At 53.6% G+C, this 16,439-nt stretch overlaps 9 protein-coding genes across 9 annotated transcripts; 5 read left to right on the forward strand and 4 right to left on the reverse strand.

Moving 5' to 3' along the window:
* Positions 1 to 253: 253 nt before the first annotated feature.
* Positions 254 to 2,842, forward strand: EI97DRAFT_441851 (uncharacterized protein; the record flags this gene model as incomplete). Its single annotated transcript, XM_033799724.1, has 4 exons — positions 254 to 289; positions 338 to 1,541; positions 1,600 to 1,934; positions 1,988 to 2,842. The coding sequence occupies 4 exons, from the start codon at positions 254 to 256 to the stop codon at positions 2,840 to 2,842; spliced, it is 2,430 nt and encodes an 809-aa protein (XP_033654636.1).
* A 377-nt stretch (positions 2,843 to 3,219) lies between these two features.
* On the forward strand, positions 3,220 to 4,449 carry EI97DRAFT_432713 (uncharacterized protein). Its single transcript, XM_033798224.1, has 2 exons — positions 3,220 to 3,637; positions 3,688 to 4,449. Exons 1-2 carry the CDS (start codon positions 3,431 to 3,433, stop codon positions 4,312 to 4,314), a joined length of 834 nt encoding a protein of 277 aa, XP_033654637.1. The 5' UTR covers positions 3,220 to 3,430; the 3' UTR covers positions 4,315 to 4,449.
* A 154-nt stretch (positions 4,450 to 4,603) lies between these two features.
* EI97DRAFT_417129 (3-ketoacyl-CoA thiolase B) lies at positions 4,604 to 6,136 on the forward strand. Its single transcript, XM_033796913.1, has 3 exons — positions 4,604 to 4,660; positions 4,719 to 4,810; positions 4,863 to 6,136. Exons 1-3 carry the CDS (start codon positions 4,630 to 4,632, stop codon positions 6,021 to 6,023), a joined length of 1,284 nt encoding a protein of 427 aa, XP_033654638.1. The 5' UTR covers positions 4,604 to 4,629; the 3' UTR covers positions 6,024 to 6,136.
* A 239-nt stretch (positions 6,137 to 6,375) lies between these two features.
* EI97DRAFT_375441 (uncharacterized protein) lies at positions 6,376 to 8,057 on the reverse strand (the record flags this gene model as incomplete). The annotated part of the gene is made up of 4 exons (XM_033795505.1): positions 6,376 to 6,973; positions 7,086 to 7,321; positions 7,376 to 7,716; positions 7,766 to 8,057. 4 exons carry the CDS (start codon positions 8,055 to 8,057, stop codon positions 6,376 to 6,378), a joined length of 1,467 nt encoding a protein of 488 aa, XP_033654639.1.
* An 18-nt stretch (positions 8,058 to 8,075) lies between these two features.
* Positions 8,076 to 8,390, reverse strand: EI97DRAFT_366367 (uncharacterized protein; the record flags this gene model as incomplete). The annotated part of the gene is made up of 2 exons (XM_033795031.1): positions 8,076 to 8,241; positions 8,290 to 8,390. Coding segments are annotated over 2 exons (267 nt in total), but the record flags the coding sequence as incomplete, so codon positions are not given.
* Positions 8,391 to 8,992: 602 nt separating this feature from the next.
* On the forward strand, positions 8,993 to 10,958 carry EI97DRAFT_432717 (FAD/NAD(P)-binding domain-containing protein). Its single transcript, XM_033798225.1, has 3 exons — positions 8,993 to 9,049; positions 9,105 to 9,417; positions 9,473 to 10,958. Exons 2-3 carry the CDS (start codon positions 9,298 to 9,300, stop codon positions 10,760 to 10,762), a joined length of 1,410 nt encoding a protein of 469 aa, XP_033654641.1. The 5' UTR covers positions 8,993 to 9,049; positions 9,105 to 9,297; the 3' UTR covers positions 10,763 to 10,958.
* Positions 10,959 to 11,085: 127 nt separating this feature from the next.
* Positions 11,086 to 12,601, forward strand: EI97DRAFT_417137 (uncharacterized protein). Its single transcript, XM_033796914.1, has 2 exons — positions 11,086 to 11,424; positions 11,475 to 12,601. The coding sequence occupies exons 1-2, from the start codon at positions 11,143 to 11,145 to the stop codon at positions 12,420 to 12,422; spliced, it is 1,230 nt and encodes a 409-aa protein (XP_033654642.1). The 5' UTR covers positions 11,086 to 11,142; the 3' UTR covers positions 12,423 to 12,601.
* A 245-nt stretch (positions 12,602 to 12,846) lies between these two features.
* EI97DRAFT_309641 (uncharacterized protein) lies at positions 12,847 to 14,172 on the reverse strand. Its single transcript, XM_033794600.1, has one exon. It carries the CDS (start codon positions 13,735 to 13,737, stop codon positions 13,072 to 13,074), a length of 666 nt encoding a protein of 221 aa, XP_033654643.1. The 5' UTR covers positions 13,738 to 14,172; the 3' UTR covers positions 12,847 to 13,071.
* Positions 14,134 to 15,784, reverse strand: EI97DRAFT_309416 (UBC-like protein). Its single transcript, XM_033794598.1, has 4 exons — positions 15,637 to 15,784; positions 15,492 to 15,586; positions 14,666 to 15,402; positions 14,134 to 14,619 (listed from the first exon to the last, which is right to left on the reverse strand). Exons 1-4 carry the CDS (start codon positions 15,699 to 15,701, stop codon positions 14,530 to 14,532), a joined length of 987 nt encoding a protein of 328 aa, XP_033654644.1. The 5' UTR covers positions 15,702 to 15,784; the 3' UTR covers positions 14,134 to 14,529.
* Positions 15,785 to 16,439: the final 655 nt, after the last annotated feature.

Consider the following 16,439-nt stretch of genomic DNA (forward strand, 5'->3'; position numbering starts at 1 on the left):
GTATGTCTACCCTCCCAGTCACTGCAGCGACTAAATCTTCATGCTGGTGCTACCCCTTCCTCTATTCTCATACATATATCCTTTCATTCCATATCTCGTTGTTCAATTTCCTTTGCGATCATCACCCTGTCATTGATCCGACACTTGACTGCACTCTTGCACTTCAGCCTTTGATTCAGGTCATACATTGCCTTTGAACCCCCTTCTGCTCGTTCGGAACTAAGAAAGAGCCCCGTGATCCACCAGCGCAACCATGTCGCTCACAGCTCCTTATACCAATGCTATGCGCGTATGTTTAAACTATCGAATGTACGGAGAATTGGCTGACAGGAACCAGATTGGACAGGGTTTCAATACCTATACGCAAGAGATTCGTCTTGAGAATGCGGTGCGTGTAGGTGCGAGTGCTAGTGTGGAAAAATCCAATGGGAGTCTGGACACCAAACCGCAATCAACTGCACCGCCGACGCCGCCCACGCCGCCCGTGACGCCGGAAATCGCGTCAGCAAATGGCCCGAGTGGGGAGATCCCTACGGTGACCATCAATGGAGTACCGGGATCACAAGAAGCACCAAAACTAGCGCGCAATTCTCGCCCTGCAACACCTGGCTCCGAATTTGGTGGTGCTGTTGACGTCGTCTCAGCTCCGCTGGATGGTTTACCGTTTGAGATTCCGGCTGGACCCGTACCGAATACCAGTCAGAGTGTCACATACTCTACCCGTGCTATTGAGAATGTGAGCGACATCATGGATGCACTAAACATCTCCACTTCCATGTCTATCAGATATGGAACCATACATGGCAACGGAAATGCGTCCTTTGTAAACGAAGCGAGAGTGCTTGATAGCGAACTAAACTACATCGTGAGCGTTATTGTCAACAATGATTCACATTCGCCGATCGAAGATATGGAATTCCAGGATATTCCCGGTCTACCTCTCGATAGGTTCACGGAAGTCTATGGCGACAGTTTTATATCTGGCTTTACCGACGGTGGAGAATTCAATGCCGTTATCTCTATCAAGCTGAACGACAAGAGCAAATACAAAGCCGTCAAACAAGCAGTCGACGTGCAATTGGCCGTTGGTCCACCAACTTTGGAAATTGGCGCAAAGGAATCTTTCGAGAAAGAGCACAACGAAGCCTTAAAGAACACCGAGATATCCATTTCTGTCAATTGGGTTGGGGGTGGTGAGATCAAGAAGCCCGAGGTCCCTTGGACAATCAAAAGCGTTGTCGCCGTCGCCAATGCCTTCCCTTCCATGGTTGCCCGTTCTTCGGCGCGCACCCAAGCTGTCCTGACTAGGTACACATCACTTCGGAGTTTTCAAAAGTGGAAATGGGGCCGATTGCTTGAAGAAAAGCGTGTTTGGGAGAGCGATCCAAGAAACAAAGTGGGTGGCGAGTTCAACAGAGACGGGAAGAGGAGATATGAGGAACCAGTCATTATCCTCAACTATGCACCGTGCTCACTCTACACGGCCGATCTCTTCGACGCTCTTATGAACTACAAGAAGTTGTGGAGGAAGATAGGGGAAAGTGAGTGAATGACTGCTGCCAGAATTCGTTGACGCTCAGGTGCTGATGATGTTCACAGTATTGGCAAACCCGTCCCAGTATAAAGTACGACCTCAGCCACCAAAAGAGCCGCTTAGCAGGATAACGACAACATCGTCTCTTCGAGCAAAGTCCTTGGCGAGAGCCGCCAACGGCACAATCAATAGCCCCGAAGTTGATGATCAATCACCATTTGAAGATACAATTGATTTTGGCGGACTGCCGCGAGCCTTTACCTTCAACGTGGAGCAAGGGGATGTGGGTTGGAACCTGCTCGAGAACAACCGGCGGCGTGACCCGATTCCCCCTGAGCCCGTGGCGCTGAACGAGGCTCGTCTGCTTTGCAGAGAAGCTATGACGTTGATCACAGAAGAGGTGAGGAATACCAGCACACTCTGAGAGCTGCACCTACTAATCAAGCAACCCAGGCTGCCAGACTTGTCGACCATCCAGACCTTGCGTATGCAGAGTTTGACGAGAGGACAAAGTCTACACGAATGAAGCGTCCCAATTATGCGTACCCCGAAGTTCTCCAACAACGGCTACCTGTTCCTATCCACAACGACATCCTCTCGGACCTGTCGACTGATGGTGCTTACCTCAAGACCATTGCGTATGCTGGCGAGGATAACATCTGGTTCGAGCCGGACATGGTTGGAGACCCCAAGGCCAACGCTGCCGACCTTAGCCAAAAGTTTGGCAGCATGAGCAAATATGAAGACTTTAGCTCGCTGGAGCTCACAGAGCCCCACGGTGCAGAGGGGCAGGGGCCCCTACGGCGTATTTCTCTTCATCGCTATCGGCTGTCTTCATGGAGGGGATGGGTAGCAAAAGCAGGGCTGAAGCGCGCGGATAATGCAATTGGCGCCATCGGCCTTGCACGCCATCACGACGACCCAGCTGCTGCAGAAGCCGATGGTTGCCTGCACCATCTGGGTCATATACATCATGGAGACCTTGCAGATTCTCAGAATTTCAAAGCCCTCGACCTGGGCAACGTGGACATCACGAAAATTGATATTGCCTACATTCCCGGTACAGGCTACATTGCTGGAATGACCTTCTACGACCAGATCGATGGACAGCATACAGAGAGATTGCGTTGGAGGCAGTGGGAGGGCAAGGAGCCTGCTGGCCTTGTCCACATCACCAATGAGCCTCCGGACAGAGGTGATGGAACGGTGTGGACCTTTGCCGGTTTAGCGGGATCGTTCGTGGACACGATGGGGAATGGCCATGTTCTGGCGCGTGTGACGGGGATTTGGAAGAAGAGGAACGAGTGATGTGCTTTCTCGGGGCCTAACATCACTGGATCATTCCCTTCACGATGATTCCTCACGTGTAATTCATGTTCCAGTCAATATAGTGTAATTTTCAAGCGTCATGTTCCCTGACTTGTGTCTGTTGCGAGCCTTTTCTCGTCACCGGGAAGCTTCACCCTTCACGGCTACTGTGGATGCATGCAGCAGCTCTCCATCACAACAATACATCTCTCGATTTTATGGTTGCCGCGATTAGCACCCCCTGCTCGAGGCTTCACAGCGCTTAGCGGAAGGAAGAACGTTCTGATTCGACGGGGCACCCGGGCCGATACTCTCCGCATCACAGTGTTGCCCGCCTACCAGCTTTCCCCTCGCCCCGCCATTCCCCATCGAAACAAGGACCGCGTACCCGAGAAATAGACTCTGTATATTCCACAGGGCTAGACTGTATACCCGCGAGCAGCGAGTGCATCCAAGAAACAGCGCCAAAATGTCGATAAAGTCAGTATTCTCCCTCCGCTACCAGACTCGCTGGAGCTGCAGTATACTCTTCTATTCTGCAAGTCCATACTGGGAGCTCGGACTGTCGATCCCAGGCACGCTGCGGATATGCCCAAGGGCAAGGCTAACAAACGCAACAACAGTTGGGTGATGCTGGCTGAGTCCGGCGGATATACTCCTCTTCCCGGCGAACAGACTCTCTTTACCAGTCCTCCGCGAACGACGTTGTCATTACGAACTCCCAGTCGCAATCCTCCGAGCCAGGCATACTCGCTCAACTGCAGCTCGGGCACAGCATACCTCACGAACCGCAGAGTAGGCTATACGCTACCCTATAACTCCTCCAACGGACTAACAAGCCCCAGATCATCTACCTCCCTTCCACACGGACACCGCAGTTCCAGTCCTTCACCGTCCCCATCCTCAACGTTCACGATTCACGCGTCACGGCTCCTTGGTTCGGAGCCAATAAATTCGAAGCAGTCATACAACCGGTACTAGGCGGAGGCATACCCCCAGAACATGCAGCACTCGAACTCAGCATGGAGTTCAAGGACGGCGGCGCTTTCGACTTCTCTTCCATATTCGAGAGACTCAAGGAGCGGCTAAGGCAAGCGGTCGAAGTAGCCAGGGAGAGTGGCCTCGCAACAGGCGATGGGTCTGAGACGGGAGGCGGTCGAGGAGGCGGAGCGCTGGCAGGAGTAAATCTGGATAACGTACATCTGGAGGATCTGCCTGCATACGAGGAGTCGCCTCGACAACCGCAACATTCATTTCCCACGTCGCCAGTTACCACGAGTGTTCCGGCAGTGTCTTCCCCTGCAACTGTACAGAGCCAGAGCGCAAGCCCACCGGATGATCCACATACGCAAGATTCATTTGTGCCGCCATCAGAACCCCCGCCAGGATACGAGGAAGTCCAGAGGGAGAGCTTGATAGATGCCATCAGAGAGAATCTGCGGTTCGGAGAGGAACGGTCAAACGTGGATTGATTCAATGCAAGAGCATGGCGCTTGGGAGTGTTTATGATCTAATGTAACTTTAATGAACCCGTCGGGAGGAGACATGCAGGAAGAGGTGTTATTTGGGCGTCTCAGGCTAATAAGAGTCTGTCTTGAGTCATGAACATTTCTGATCCTAACCCGCTTACCTTGGGTGCTGGCCATGGTTTGCATGTGAACAAGACAAGACCCATGTGAACCGGCACTAAACCTGAAAGGGTAACAGCCTCGGCATTCATGCCACCGTTCATGGTCTTCTTAAGCATCCGCTTCTTGTACGCATCTTCTCTCGACATATCAGACACAATGGCAAACCAGACTGGACGTACCTCTCAAGGTATGTTTGACTTCAGACGCTCATATATAATTCCGGCAGCACCTAACACCTTTCACAGCGCAAGCACGGCTATCGCAGGTTAGCAACCACCTTGGTGGCGGTGCGGCGAAGAAGGGCAGGCAGGCTCTCCTGGAGAAGCACCCTGACGATGTACGTTTGGATCCTCTCGTCTCCTCCGGATACACTCACTAACTGTCCCTAGATCGTCGTTACATGCGCTCTCCGCACCCCCTTCACAAAGGGCGGCAAAGGCGGCTTCAAAGACACCGCCGCCGCTGACCTCCTTGTCGGCACCTTCAAAGCCCTCATCGAGCGCTCCGGCATCGATCCCAAACTGGTCGACGACATCGCCGTCGGCGCCGTCCTGGCCCCCGGAGGCGGAGCCACCGAGTTCCGCGCGGCCGCCCTCGCCGCCGGATTCCCCGTCACCACGTCCGCAAAGTCGATCAACAGGCAGTGCTCGAGCAGTCTGCAGGCCTGCGTCGACATCGCCAATGCCATCAAGTCCGGCATGATCGAGATTGGCATCGGCGCCGGTGCGGAGAGCATGAGCCAGCAGTACGGTCCCCAAGCCGTCACCGAGTTCTCCGAGCTCCTGGAGAACCACAAGGAAGCTGCCAACTGCAAGGTGCCCATGGGCGTTCTGTCCGAGAAGATGGCCAAGGCCAAGGGGATCCCTCGCTCGGAGCAGGATGCTTTCGCCGCCGCCTCGTACCAGAAGGCGGTGATTGCGCAGAAGAAGGGTCTCTTCGACAAGGAGATTGCTCCCTTGACCGTCAAGTGGACGGACCCCAAGACGGACGAGGAGAAGGAAATCACAGTCTCGAGGGACGACGGCGTCAGGGACGGCATCACGGCCGAGAGCCTGGGCAAGATCCGTCCTGCCTTCGCCAAGGACGGAAGCATCCACGCCGGCAACGCTTCTCAGATCTCCGACGGCGCGGCTGCCGTCCTCCTCATGAAGCGCAGCACCGCCGAGCGCATCGGCCAGAAGGTCATCGGCAAGTTCGTCCAGGCCTCTGTGGTCGGTGTTCCCCCTCTGCTGATGGGCGTGGGGCCCGCCGCCGCCATCCCGGTTGTCCTGGAGAAGACGGGCCTGAACAAGGACGATGTCGATATCTGGGAGATCAACGAGGCGTTTGCGTCGCAGTGCGTGTTCTGCATCAAGGAGCTGGGCATTCCCATGGAGAAGGTCAACCCCAAGGGAGGCGCTATCGCTTTTGGCCACCCGCTCGGTGTGACGGGTGCGAGGCAGGTGAGCACCTTGTTGACCGAGTTGAGGAGGACGGGTCAGCGGATTGGTGTCACGTCCATGTGTGTAGGAACCGGTATGGGTATGGCGGCTGTCTGGGTTGCGGAGTAATCTTGCCTCTGTTGTGGAGCGAGCGTTCATTTTGTATGACTACCAGGACGGAGTATCCAGGTTTATAAATATATACCAAAGCGAAGGCGTTTGCCGCTTCCGTATCCTTGTGTATAGCTTCAAGATAGTGAAGCCTCGTCGTGCAAACTATAGCAGCTGCATTGTCTGCAACCGTGGGGAGACCAGTCGATGAATTCATGAGCATTAAACATTTGCATGGTCCATTCATTACCCAGAAACAAAGAAGGAATATCCGTGTCCCAATCATAACATCACAACATGCCGGACAACTCACATAACAGCCTCCTCGTCCGGTATCAATCCCAACACCTCAAGCAACAACGCCGCAGCATTAATGATTCCATAAAAAATCATAGGTATCACCTATCTCTACCGTCAGCACATTCCCCACCACAGCAGCCACGCACTTCCAAGAATAAAAAGCCACACTCACCCCAAAGAACAAATTCCCCAAAACCCCCCTCCTCGTAATCGTCTCCCACAACTCGCCCCTAGCAATCCCCGGCGCGCTCTCCGACCGAAACGGCCCCACCAATCGATAAAAACTCACAAACGCCGCTCCAAAGCAGTACGCCAGCAGCACCTTTGTCCCGTGCTCGGTCCACAATTCCCATAGCCCGGGGGCGCCGCCAAAGTCCTTGGCGAGCGTGCTCATGTACGCGCTGTGGTCGACGCCGTACTGGATGCGCGCGGAGCTTTTGGCGAGGAGGTGGTAGTGCGGTGGAGAGGTGGGGAGGGGCATGCGGTGCGTGATGAGGGCGGTAAACCACATTGCCTGCGCTTCGGCGATGGGGGGGATGGCGCCGACGCCGGGGCGGACGAAGCCAATGTAGGCGATGGAGGGGTCGAGGGGGGAGACGATGTTGCGGATCGTGGCCGACGAGGGGCGCGGGTAGGTGGGGTGTAGGAAGGGGAAGGTTTGGGTGTAGCTGTGGGTGGTGAGCGGTCAGTTGAATGTTTTGATGGAGATGGGGTTTAGGGGGTTAGGGTTCTGGTTGGAGAGTGGCAGGGCGCAATGGGGAAGGGAGAGATGAGACGTACCCTGTACAAAAGATGACGCAGTCTGGTCGGACATCTTTGTCTTTCATTCTCCTCCAGTCCTTTCGGTCCGGTCTGCGTTCGAAGGTTACCTTGCCAGTCTCGTCGATCCGTTCGGGGAACGTGCAGGTGTCAACCCATCGATCTGAATTGGCATCTTCAGGCGGATCGAGGTAGCTGTTTCCTAGGAACGCCAAAGGATGTTTTTCCTTGTACGGACGATTCAGATAACATTGTGCCTAACCAGCAGGTTAATAAAATATCCAACCAGCTGACACTACCGAGCAACTCACCTTACTGCTCTTGTTTAAAAAGACGTACGCCCTTCCCAAGCGGTCATGCGGTAATTCTCCGACATGTTGGTTCATGCCAGCCTGGGTGCCGGTCAAGAACCAAAGGACGCGTTTAATAACAAAATCCGACACAAACCATCTGAGTCGAGATTTTGCAATAGCTCGATGAACGTAAGCTGTTTCAAAGAGATTGGTGATGAGACCGTCGATAGGTAGCCCGCCTTTGAATTGCTTGCCGAAAACTTGGAACTGGGACAGGGCCTTGGGAAAAGAAAGAAAGCCGGTGCGGAAACACATGGTTACGGACTGGGCGTTGGCTTTGATAGATTCGTAGGCGATGTCTAACGGGTTGAGTCAGTGACGTCGAAGGAGATGGGAGGTGGCACGTACCCATAGCCGTCTCTCCACATCCCAAGATCAGCACATTCTTTCCCGTGAGCTGTGATCGAAGCTTGTACTGTGAAGAGTGGAAGACTTCGCCTTTCATGTTCTCAATTCCCGGGAGGTGTGGCATGTTGGGTTGCACATGAAGCCCAGTACAAATGGCAATGTGGGAACAGTCAAAAGTTCGTTCAACGCCTCCGTTCCGGCCATCAGTGTACGTTACACGATGTTGCCATTTCCGCTCATCCTTGGGTTTGCCGATTGGGGCTATTTCCGTGACGCGGCAGTTCAAATGCATATGAGGCGCCAAATTGAACTTGTCCACATATGTCCTGAGATAATCTACATACTGTGGCAAAGATATGTGATCTGGTGTCGACAATGGGAGCCTATGATCCGAGAAGGTGGTGAGTTGCTTCGAGCTCACTAACTCGGCATTCTCGTAGGAGCGGTATTGAAAGGTACCGCCGACATCCTCCTCACTGAAAGAAGCGTTCAGCGGCAAATCCCAGTTATACGATTTCACTCACGCTTCGAACAGCTGAGCTTCAATCGGTCTTTCTGGCGTTGAAGCCTCGAGCAAGGTCTTGAGAGTTGTGAGGCCTCCAGGACTGGCAGATGTCAGCAATATGAAATGACTCCCAAGTCCTCGTCCTACCCTGCCCCTATTACCGCTACCCGTATTGCTTCCATCTTTACTTGTCGAATATCTCAGTTGAGGACTGCAAGCACAAATGGTTGCTAACTGCCACCACGCTACACGACATGTCGCTTACGTCATGGTCTCGCCCAGTTCAGGAACCACTTGCATGCACATGCAGGGGAAGTCGAGTGTAACCTGATCGTCTTGAGCTTATCTCAACCCTGCTAGTTAATATCTGTCTACTTTCATCAATGGATGTGTTGCTAGACAGTACTCCTTTCCCAAACGCCAAACACCCCCAAATCGTCTCCGAGCTTCCTCTACTTGCACAGTATGTACCCAGATGCACGGAGGCGGACTAACATGTGCAAACGACCCTGAGTCTGAAGTTCCGACCAAACGCGGAAACTCCCCCCACCATCCCTCCACCATAGATGAGGCGCCATATCGCTCATTTTGGTGTGCAGGGAAATATTGAATACCGTCTGTGATACCACAAGCGACCTTCCACCGTCCATGGTAGGAGTTAGAAACCGGTTCGATAGTGTCCCGCAAAAAGGGACGGCGCGGAAAAAGCTCGGCCCGGCGCCGCTCAGCAGTTGTGGTACATAATCTGAGAGGAAGCCGCGAATCACCGCGCCGGTAAGGTACGTCGATGGCGTCGCTCCTTCCCACCTGGGCAGTTGTTAACGGAGGCGCCAGAACCATGCTGGATTTGTATAGGTCATTCACCGCTGCGATCGGGAGAGGGACAATCCGGCGCGCCAAGCGTTTCCAAGGTTCCCACTTCAATTCTCCGCAACGTCACTGAGACCAAACAAGACTGTCCAGGTCCAAAGCCTTCTCCGAGAATGCAATAACAGCGCGACTGTTGTTCCACTCACACCTCGGCTCCATGGAGACGCAAAAGCCAGTCCGCGTAGCTATCGTGGGCTCGGGGATGGCGGGGTTGGTAACGGCATACCTACTACGACACGACGCGCGCCAGCGGTACGATGTGAAACTCTTCGAGTCGGTGAGTTGTACTCACAAATCCCAAAAAGACTGGGCGCACCTAATGGCTCTGGAAGGGTAAATCCTTATCACTGGACTCTGCTTCCGTCTCCCTCCCTCATGGCAGCGGCGCCACAGGTTCGACCGACCGGGTGGACCTCCCTATGCGCGCTTTCGCGGGCGGATTCTATAATAATCTGAAGTCCATGTACGATCACCTAGGGATCATCTACCACAGTCAACCGTTTCTATTTGAATTCGCAAAAGTGCAGGCTTCGATGGGCGAAGGCACCGACCAGTCCTACTTCACGTTCGGGTCGAATCTGCATAAGATACCAGTACCTCGTTTGAATGCGTTTGCGACTACCTCGTATATATTGGAAGCTTTCTACTTGCTGGCGTGTTACACCTGGTTTTCTGTATGCTGCTTCTTTGTGGCGCCCAAGACATTTGCGAACGGCCGCAAGGACCCTGTTTCTGAGACGGTGGAACATTACCTGAGAAGGATTCGGCTCCCACATTACTTTACGACGCACTATCTCCTCCCGCTTATGTCGAGCGTCAGCACGTGTCCGCACCAAGCTCTTCTTCGATTCCCCGCAAGCGACCTTGTAGAATATAAGAGGCGGACACATCGTGCTCCACATTACACAGTCTCGAATGGTGTGAAAACGGTCCAGGAAAGATTGGTTGAAGGAGTCGATTATCAGCTGTCAACGATCGTAACATCAGTCGAGCCAAAGGGAAACCAAGTAGAGATTTCTTGGAAACATGCCACCGATAGCGACGGAGCTCAAACTCAAGAGATATTCGACAGAGTAGTTCTTGCCGTCACGCCAGACGTTGTTGGGAATATATTTGCGCCGCTACGATACCATATGGCTAGGATCCCGACCATGCAGGTCGAAAGCGTGGTACACACGGATCGACGGATCCTTAGCCCTGGAACGAACCACAACCGCACCAATGCGCAGCTGATATACCTACGAACCTCGACAGATGGGACACATCGAACCGAGTCACTTCATGTCCAGCCATGTGGAGCCATCGTTACTACATGTCCTTTCAGCGACATTGATTCAGCTCAAACCATTCACCGCGCGAAGTTCACTCGAGTCCTGCGGAGTCCAGAAAGTAGACGTATCGTAAATAATATATTTGAAGAAACGTACATACCCAGTCACGAGGAGAAGGCTCTTCCGACCTGGAGGAACGGCGACAATAATGTATGGCTCGTTGGCGGCTGGTGTTGGGATGGGATGGTTCTTCTCGAAGGCTGCGTTGTCTCCGCAATGCGTGTAGCGCGAGCTTTTGATGTCGAAGTGCCATGGCTGCGCGAGGACAAGTTCGCAGAGACGAACGTATAGTGCTATTTCCAGCGATGCATTGGTTAGATGATACCCATGCCGAATTTTGGAGTTGATTTTATATTCGCAGAAGATGCCCTTTTAACGGCACTTTGCGTATATTTGCACGCCGAAGGAGATCTCTTCAAAGTGGAATATTAATGCTTTCGTTTATTCTTCATAGGTGATTCACGAATCCTATACCATTGCTTTACCTTGCTATTTGACTCTCATCCTATTATGTGGGCATATCCGGGATATCTTACTTGACCGAAAGAAGTTTAGCGCATTTGTTCACTTCGCCAGCGATGCAAGTGACTACTTCTTCTCTCCCATGCCTCAGCCAATTCCTTGTCTCTAACACCGGCTTCGCTAGACTATGATCCTGAGAATACCCCTAGATGGGATTACTTAGCTTGCTATGGGTTGGCATTGCGGCCGCTGTAGCCATTCTGTCTTTGTCCATCCAGACGCCAAGCCTTTACCTTTCCCATCTGCTCACGTTTATCGGTGGCATCCTCTTCCTCCCTGCCTCGAAAGCACTTTTTGCCCGACTGAAACGATGGAAAGAAGAGCTTGGCACGGAAAACGATGCCGAAAATCCTCTCTATGGCCTTGACCATGCACGATTGCACCTTAAGACATCTCCTCCCCCGATGTGGATGAACATGGGATACTGGGATGTAAATACTTCCTCGACCTATTACACTCACGCCTACTGATATCACAGTAGAGAAAGGCCTGTTTCCCCAACTGTGTTCCAGGTGAACACGGCAAAAGCAAACCAATCAGCCTTGCAGTGGCATCCAGGACGCTCCTCTCAGAAGTCCTCAAAACAGCCGGATTTTCCGTCGAGAAAGACGGCAAGCATATTGCCCGGATGGGCAGGGTACCTTCCCGAGCACTACTAGACCTAGGTTTTGGCTGCGGCGAGCAAACAATGTACCTGTGCAGTCTTGATCCAATCCGCGAGTCTGACAAACAATGGTGGGATTCGCACGAATCAGTGCCGCAGCTTGACTTCTACGTGGGCATCACCAAGAATAGGAAGCAATACCAGTATGCTCAATCGGGCGTTCAGGTACTCACTGAACGTCTCTCTGGAGGCCAACCTTACGCTGAACTACCTACCGGATACTCCAAGCACCCAAGGCCGATAGACATCCGCTTATTCTGCGCCGATGCCAGCAACCCCGACTCCTGGAACGCAGAACTCAAGCAGCACATCCAAGACACCATCTCTCAAGCCGAAGAGACCTGGGTCCTAGCCCTAGATACCCTCTACCATTTCTCCCCCTCCCGCTGGCCTATACTCACGTTTGCCAGCCACACTCTCAAAGCCTCATTCATGGCCTTCGACCTCTGCCTCGCTGACAACATATCCCTCCCCAACCTGCTCCTGCTCCGCCTCGTGACTAAGCTCATGGGTGCGCCCTGGGCTAATTTCGGCACTGTCGAGACCTATCGGACGCGGTTGAGGGAAATTGGATATCGAGATGTTACGGTCAGGGACGTCTCGGAGCACGTATTTGCTCCGCTGGCTGCGTTTCTGGAGGCTCAGGATGAGGGGTTGAAACGTGTTGGGCATGGTTTGGGTCCGTTTCATGTTGCGAAGTGGATGTTTGATTGGTGGGGGCGCACGGGGATTGTGAGAGGTGTTATTGTTGTTGCGAAGATGTGAAGTAAGCGTGGGGAATGTGTGGTCAGGTTTATGATGCCAGTGAGATCATGAAATAAGTTGCGCTGAGACGTTGTCGTTGATGGATAGGCCAGCAAGAGGCTCGAATGGAAGATGACCCCTGATTACGTATGCACTCGTGTCTTCAGTGCTGCGTCCGCATCATCCATAGTATTAACGGCTTTTTAGGAATGAGAACACGACCAGTTCAACTGGAGGTACTCCAGTTTCCCGTAGCCTGATAGCCACTGCAAAGCCGGAATAACCCCATCTCTAGAGGAGTTACGATACAAATATCTCTGCTCTAGGAACTTTGATCTCGGGACCTGGGAGTGTTGATCGTTGAGATATCTGGCTGATATTCGAAAGCTGGCAAAACTCTTCGGGCGATGGGCATTGTTCAGCAACTTGAGAGCACACTGCATTCATGGAAATAACCCTTCATGACACTAATTGTATTGATACATGACTACTCCGTCATCCTCCCCCGTGCCTATTTGGCCATAAGAGTAGTGATGCATATTCCATCCTCGCCCGGGTCCCGACTCGTTGGGACCCCAGCGTCACGGAGTTAGAAGAGGTGCAGCCGCTGAACCGGGTGCTTAAGGTCCATCCTCCTTGGCTGGGTCACCGGTTCTCAAGCCCACTTTCTCTACGCTCTTCTCTTGGACAGGGAAAAGAAATGCTTCCGAAGACCGTGGGATCGACAAGACCTGGAAGTAGACTCTGCATCGCCGTCCATCGCAGGAGTGTGTTGCTGCACAATGTCTTCTTGCTGGCGGGATTCCTTTCTAAAGGAGACGATGCGTGAGGTAAGGGATCCCGCCGCACGAGTAGGCTGTGCAGAGACCTCGAGCAGAGAAGAAACACAAACGGCATGCGAAGTTTGACGACTCGCAACAGGAGGACGGTGACAACCACACTCGCCTCCGTCTTCGGACCCGGCAGAAGCCATCGCGTAGCTGAAGGACGAACCAGATGCGCTTGATGTAGTATGGCTCCTGCTGCTTCGCGTCTTCCGCACCGATAAAGGTCGCTCGCTCGGAGCATGGCTGACAGACCAGGGAAGAATTCCCCAGGTAAACAGATCTTCGAACTCGGGACAAGCTTCCCACGGGTCGAAGGAAGGCGAGCGGCGAATATCACGAGCAATCTCGGAAATGATATCGTCAAGCGGGCCTGGAGAGTCGGATGTCTGTGTGCGAGGAGGCTTTCGATGCGTGAACCAAAGACGCTTGCGGGGTTTCTTTCGAATCTCAAGGGGAGCGGGGAGAGGTGGGAGATGCTGCGGGAGGTAAGCAGTCCTTGTCGTCGTCATAGGGCGGTCTTGGTGGATGCGGTTCGCGATTTGTTGTGCTTCCCCACTGTGCGCCGACTTCGACGCGTCCAACCTCTTAATAATCTAGCCACGGACCAGACTAGGTTGTTTCTCGGAGGTGACTTGATGCGATCAGGTCTGACGAAGACTTGGACAATACTGGATGCCACTGAAGATGCTCGACTAAAATGGATCGAGGCAGATGGACCAAAACAGAGGAAGAAGCAGCCTCCTGAACGGTTAAGAAAGAAATGAACTGCAGCTCTGGGAAGCTACAAACGCCGAGCATGCTTTGAAGTATCCTCCAAGCTGCAGTCGACGCCCGCGAATGGCAAGCTCTGGAACAGTGAGCATTGGCAAGCGCAACCGCCTTAGGGTTGCACCGGCCAAAGAAAATCAGATACCGTCCGGGCTCTTTCTTCACCCACCAGCTCGACAGTGACAGAATTGTCGTCATGAATGAGCATACTGCATTCGACTTTTCAGAGAGGAGATAGCCATGATTACATCGGTCAGGCATGAAGTCCACTCAAGCTCAATCGGCGCTAGTGCTAGACGGGCTAGCGTGGTACTTAGTTGCAGGAAGGCCTCACTTTCGGGATAGGTAAATGCGACCTCCTCTGTTCCCTTTCAGATCATGCGAGCCGCGGAGTCCGAGTCGTCAAATCAGCGGCAGGAGGTGCGCAAATGGGAGGGAATTAGGCTCTGGATGACCCGTTTTCGCTTCCAACAGCAGGTGCAATCCCATCACGAGATGATTCCAAGTACAGGAGCCCTAATCGATGTTAGATTTCATCCAAGCGCCGCTGCTCTCGAGATTGCAGCTTCCATGGTCGTCTTCATTCTCTGGAGTGTATCCTCATCACCATCCCTAAATCGTATCTGGATACGTTAGGAGCTGAATGAGACAGGCTTCGTATGGACGTACGATATCCTCACCAGGCACCCCGCCACCATAGAGTACGGAGTCCGACAAACTGCCCTTAACAGCTTTCCTGACCCTCTCCTCCCAGACGCCCTCCCAATTCCAGTCTCCGGGCCGTCGATTCCGTCCTAGTGCGTCATTATCAACCGCCTTGTCCTCCACGCCTAGGTGGGACATGGAAGCCGTTGATGTGCTCGGAACCGATGAAGCTTTCTGTGCTTGTAGAGATTCAGATCGATAGCTTCGCCACGCATGATATGCGCCCGGGTTGGCAGCAGCTTGCAGAGGGATCGAATCAAGCACTACTTCGTCGCTAAATGTGGAGCGGATATAATGGAGGACCTTTACAATGGTCACGCCCTTTCCGGCTGCAGTGGTTGATGCTGCCAGCTGTGAAGACGTTGTCTCATCCTCCCTGCCTCTTGCAGGCCTTGGCGTGCTACCCTGGGAGGTACTGCATACGCTCGACGCACTCGCATCACGAGAGCCTGCGGACTTCCGAGCGCGACCGAACCACTGTGGAAATCCGTGACGAAGGCTGAAGCCGCCAGGCGGCAGTCGTTCTTCATCCGTTGCACTCACCGTATCTGTATCAGAGGAGCCAGTGGTGTATGTGTAAGTGGTGAGCGGGGTGAGCAAAGGATGGAACACATCGGTAGAGAATGTCACAAGAGGAGGCAGAGTCGGATAGTTGGGTGGGAACGATATTTGGAACCGCAGAACAGCGGGCGCATATGGACCTGTCGCATGTGAACATGGGCGACGCAACAAGGCGATATGGCGCCATAGTGGGGTGTGACTCCAATTGCGGATGCCAGACTTTAGGTACCTTTGCGAACAAACAAGACACCCACCCAGAGCGAAGGGTCGCCCGGTGTGATGCTCATGAACACGCCGTCGAGCGGCGCACTGCGCAGGCTGGAGCTGGGAACGACAGTCAGAGACACGGCCCGAGTCGGCTTGCCGTGACATACAACTCAACCAGCAAGTTCTGCTTCCGAAACGACAGCAAAGCCGGAGACGGCCCGAGAGAAGGCATCCTGTGGTGCAGCGGCGAGGGATGCCGGTGAACTCCCAGGGCTTGTTGTTGGGAGAAAGCATATGGGGGGAAAGGAGAAAGGCGAAAGTCCAGATGTCGTAGTTCTACGCTATTCCCCTTTCGTCACAAGCGCATAAACTGTACATTGCGCCTGCGCCCCATCGGCACTCAACAACAACTACAACACCACCACCCGCCGGAACGATAATCCCATGATCTTCGCCATCCTCTCCATCTGCCGCCTCGGAGCATCACGGGCCCATCCAATGCCAACAGTTTGATCTCTCGCTGACCCTCAGTGGCCTCCCTTCCACGTGGCGAGGTCGCAGTGGTGCTCCTCCACCACTCGGCGAAGACGGTTCCTTGGGCGTCACTCACATGAGATACGAGCACTGCGTTCGACAGCAAGAAGCGCGTGATGCAAATGCGACAACATCCTGCGGCGAAGGTCGATTGTCCATCCGGTGTGCTCCGGTAGGTAACGCCCACAACAGGGTGGCAGAGTCGAGCATCCCAAGCGCCAGTGTCACCGCTTCCTTTTGGTCCGCATATCGTCGAGACGGCTGCGAGTTGGGCCTTCCTGCGCTCTGATGCGGCCGCAGGTTAACCCGACAGTGTGCGCCGTACGCCGACTGCACTCAGATCTGCCTCCTCTGGCGTCTGTCGTGGAACCTGAGAAATTTTTTGGAAAATGTGTTGGCTCCAGTTACCGCGAAACGACACGGTCAGGAGACACTG

This window comes from Westerdykella ornata (genome assembly GCF_010094085.1).
Source record: "Westerdykella ornata strain CBS 379.55 unplaced genomic scaffold EI97scaffold_8, whole genome shotgun sequence".
NCBI lineage: Eukaryota > Fungi > Ascomycota > Dothideomycetes > Pleosporales > Sporormiaceae > Westerdykella > Westerdykella ornata.

What these genes read in the sequence shown, in the direction of transcription:
- EI97DRAFT_309416 (XM_033794598.1), bottom strand. Translation starts at nt 15,701, where the DNA reads ATGCCTTCTCTCGGGCCGTCTCCGGCTTTGCTGTCGTTTCGGAAGCAG. An exon ending in CAGAACTTGCTGGTTGAGTT is followed by an intron (nt 15,587 to 15,636) that starts GTATGTCACGGC and finishes TGTCGTTCCCAG; the next exon opens with CTCCAGCCTGCGCAGTGCGC. An exon ending in GGGTGCCTGGTGAGGATATC is followed by an intron (nt 14,620 to 14,665) that starts GTACGTCCATAC and finishes TAACGTATCCAG; the next exon opens with ATACGATTTAGGGATGGTGA.
- EI97DRAFT_309641 (XM_033794600.1), bottom strand. Translation starts at nt 13,737, where the DNA reads ATGACGACGACAAGGACTGCTTACCTCCCGCAGCATCTCCCACCTCTC.
- EI97DRAFT_432717 (XM_033798225.1), top strand. Translation starts at nt 9,298, where the DNA reads ATGGAGACGCAAAAGCCAGTCCGCGTAGCTATCGTGGGCTCGGGGATG. An exon ending in ATGTGAAACTCTTCGAGTCG is followed by an intron (nt 9,418 to 9,472) that starts GTGAGTTGTACT and finishes TGGCTCTGGAAG; the next exon opens with GGTAAATCCTTATCACTGGA.
- EI97DRAFT_432713 (XM_033798224.1), top strand. Translation starts at nt 3,431, where the DNA reads ATGCCCAAGGGCAAGGCTAACAAACGCAACAACAGTTGGGTGATGCTG. An exon ending in CATACCTCACGAACCGCAGA is followed by an intron (nt 3,638 to 3,687) that starts GTAGGCTATACG and finishes AACAAGCCCCAG; the next exon opens with ATCATCTACCTCCCTTCCAC.
- EI97DRAFT_417129 (XM_033796913.1), top strand. Translation starts at nt 4,630, where the DNA reads ATGGCAAACCAGACTGGACGTACCTCTCAAG. An exon ending in GACTGGACGTACCTCTCAAG is followed by an intron (nt 4,661 to 4,718) that starts GTATGTTTGACT and finishes CACCTTTCACAG; the next exon opens with CGCAAGCACGGCTATCGCAG. An exon ending in TGGAGAAGCACCCTGACGAT is followed by an intron (nt 4,811 to 4,862) that starts GTACGTTTGGAT and finishes AACTGTCCCTAG; the next exon opens with ATCGTCGTTACATGCGCTCT.
- EI97DRAFT_417137 (XM_033796914.1), top strand. Translation starts at nt 11,143, where the DNA reads ATGGGATTACTTAGCTTGCTATGGGTTGGCATTGCGGCCGCTGTAGCC. An exon ending in TGAACATGGGATACTGGGAT is followed by an intron (nt 11,425 to 11,474) that starts GTAAATACTTCC and finishes ATATCACAGTAG; the next exon opens with AGAAAGGCCTGTTTCCCCAA.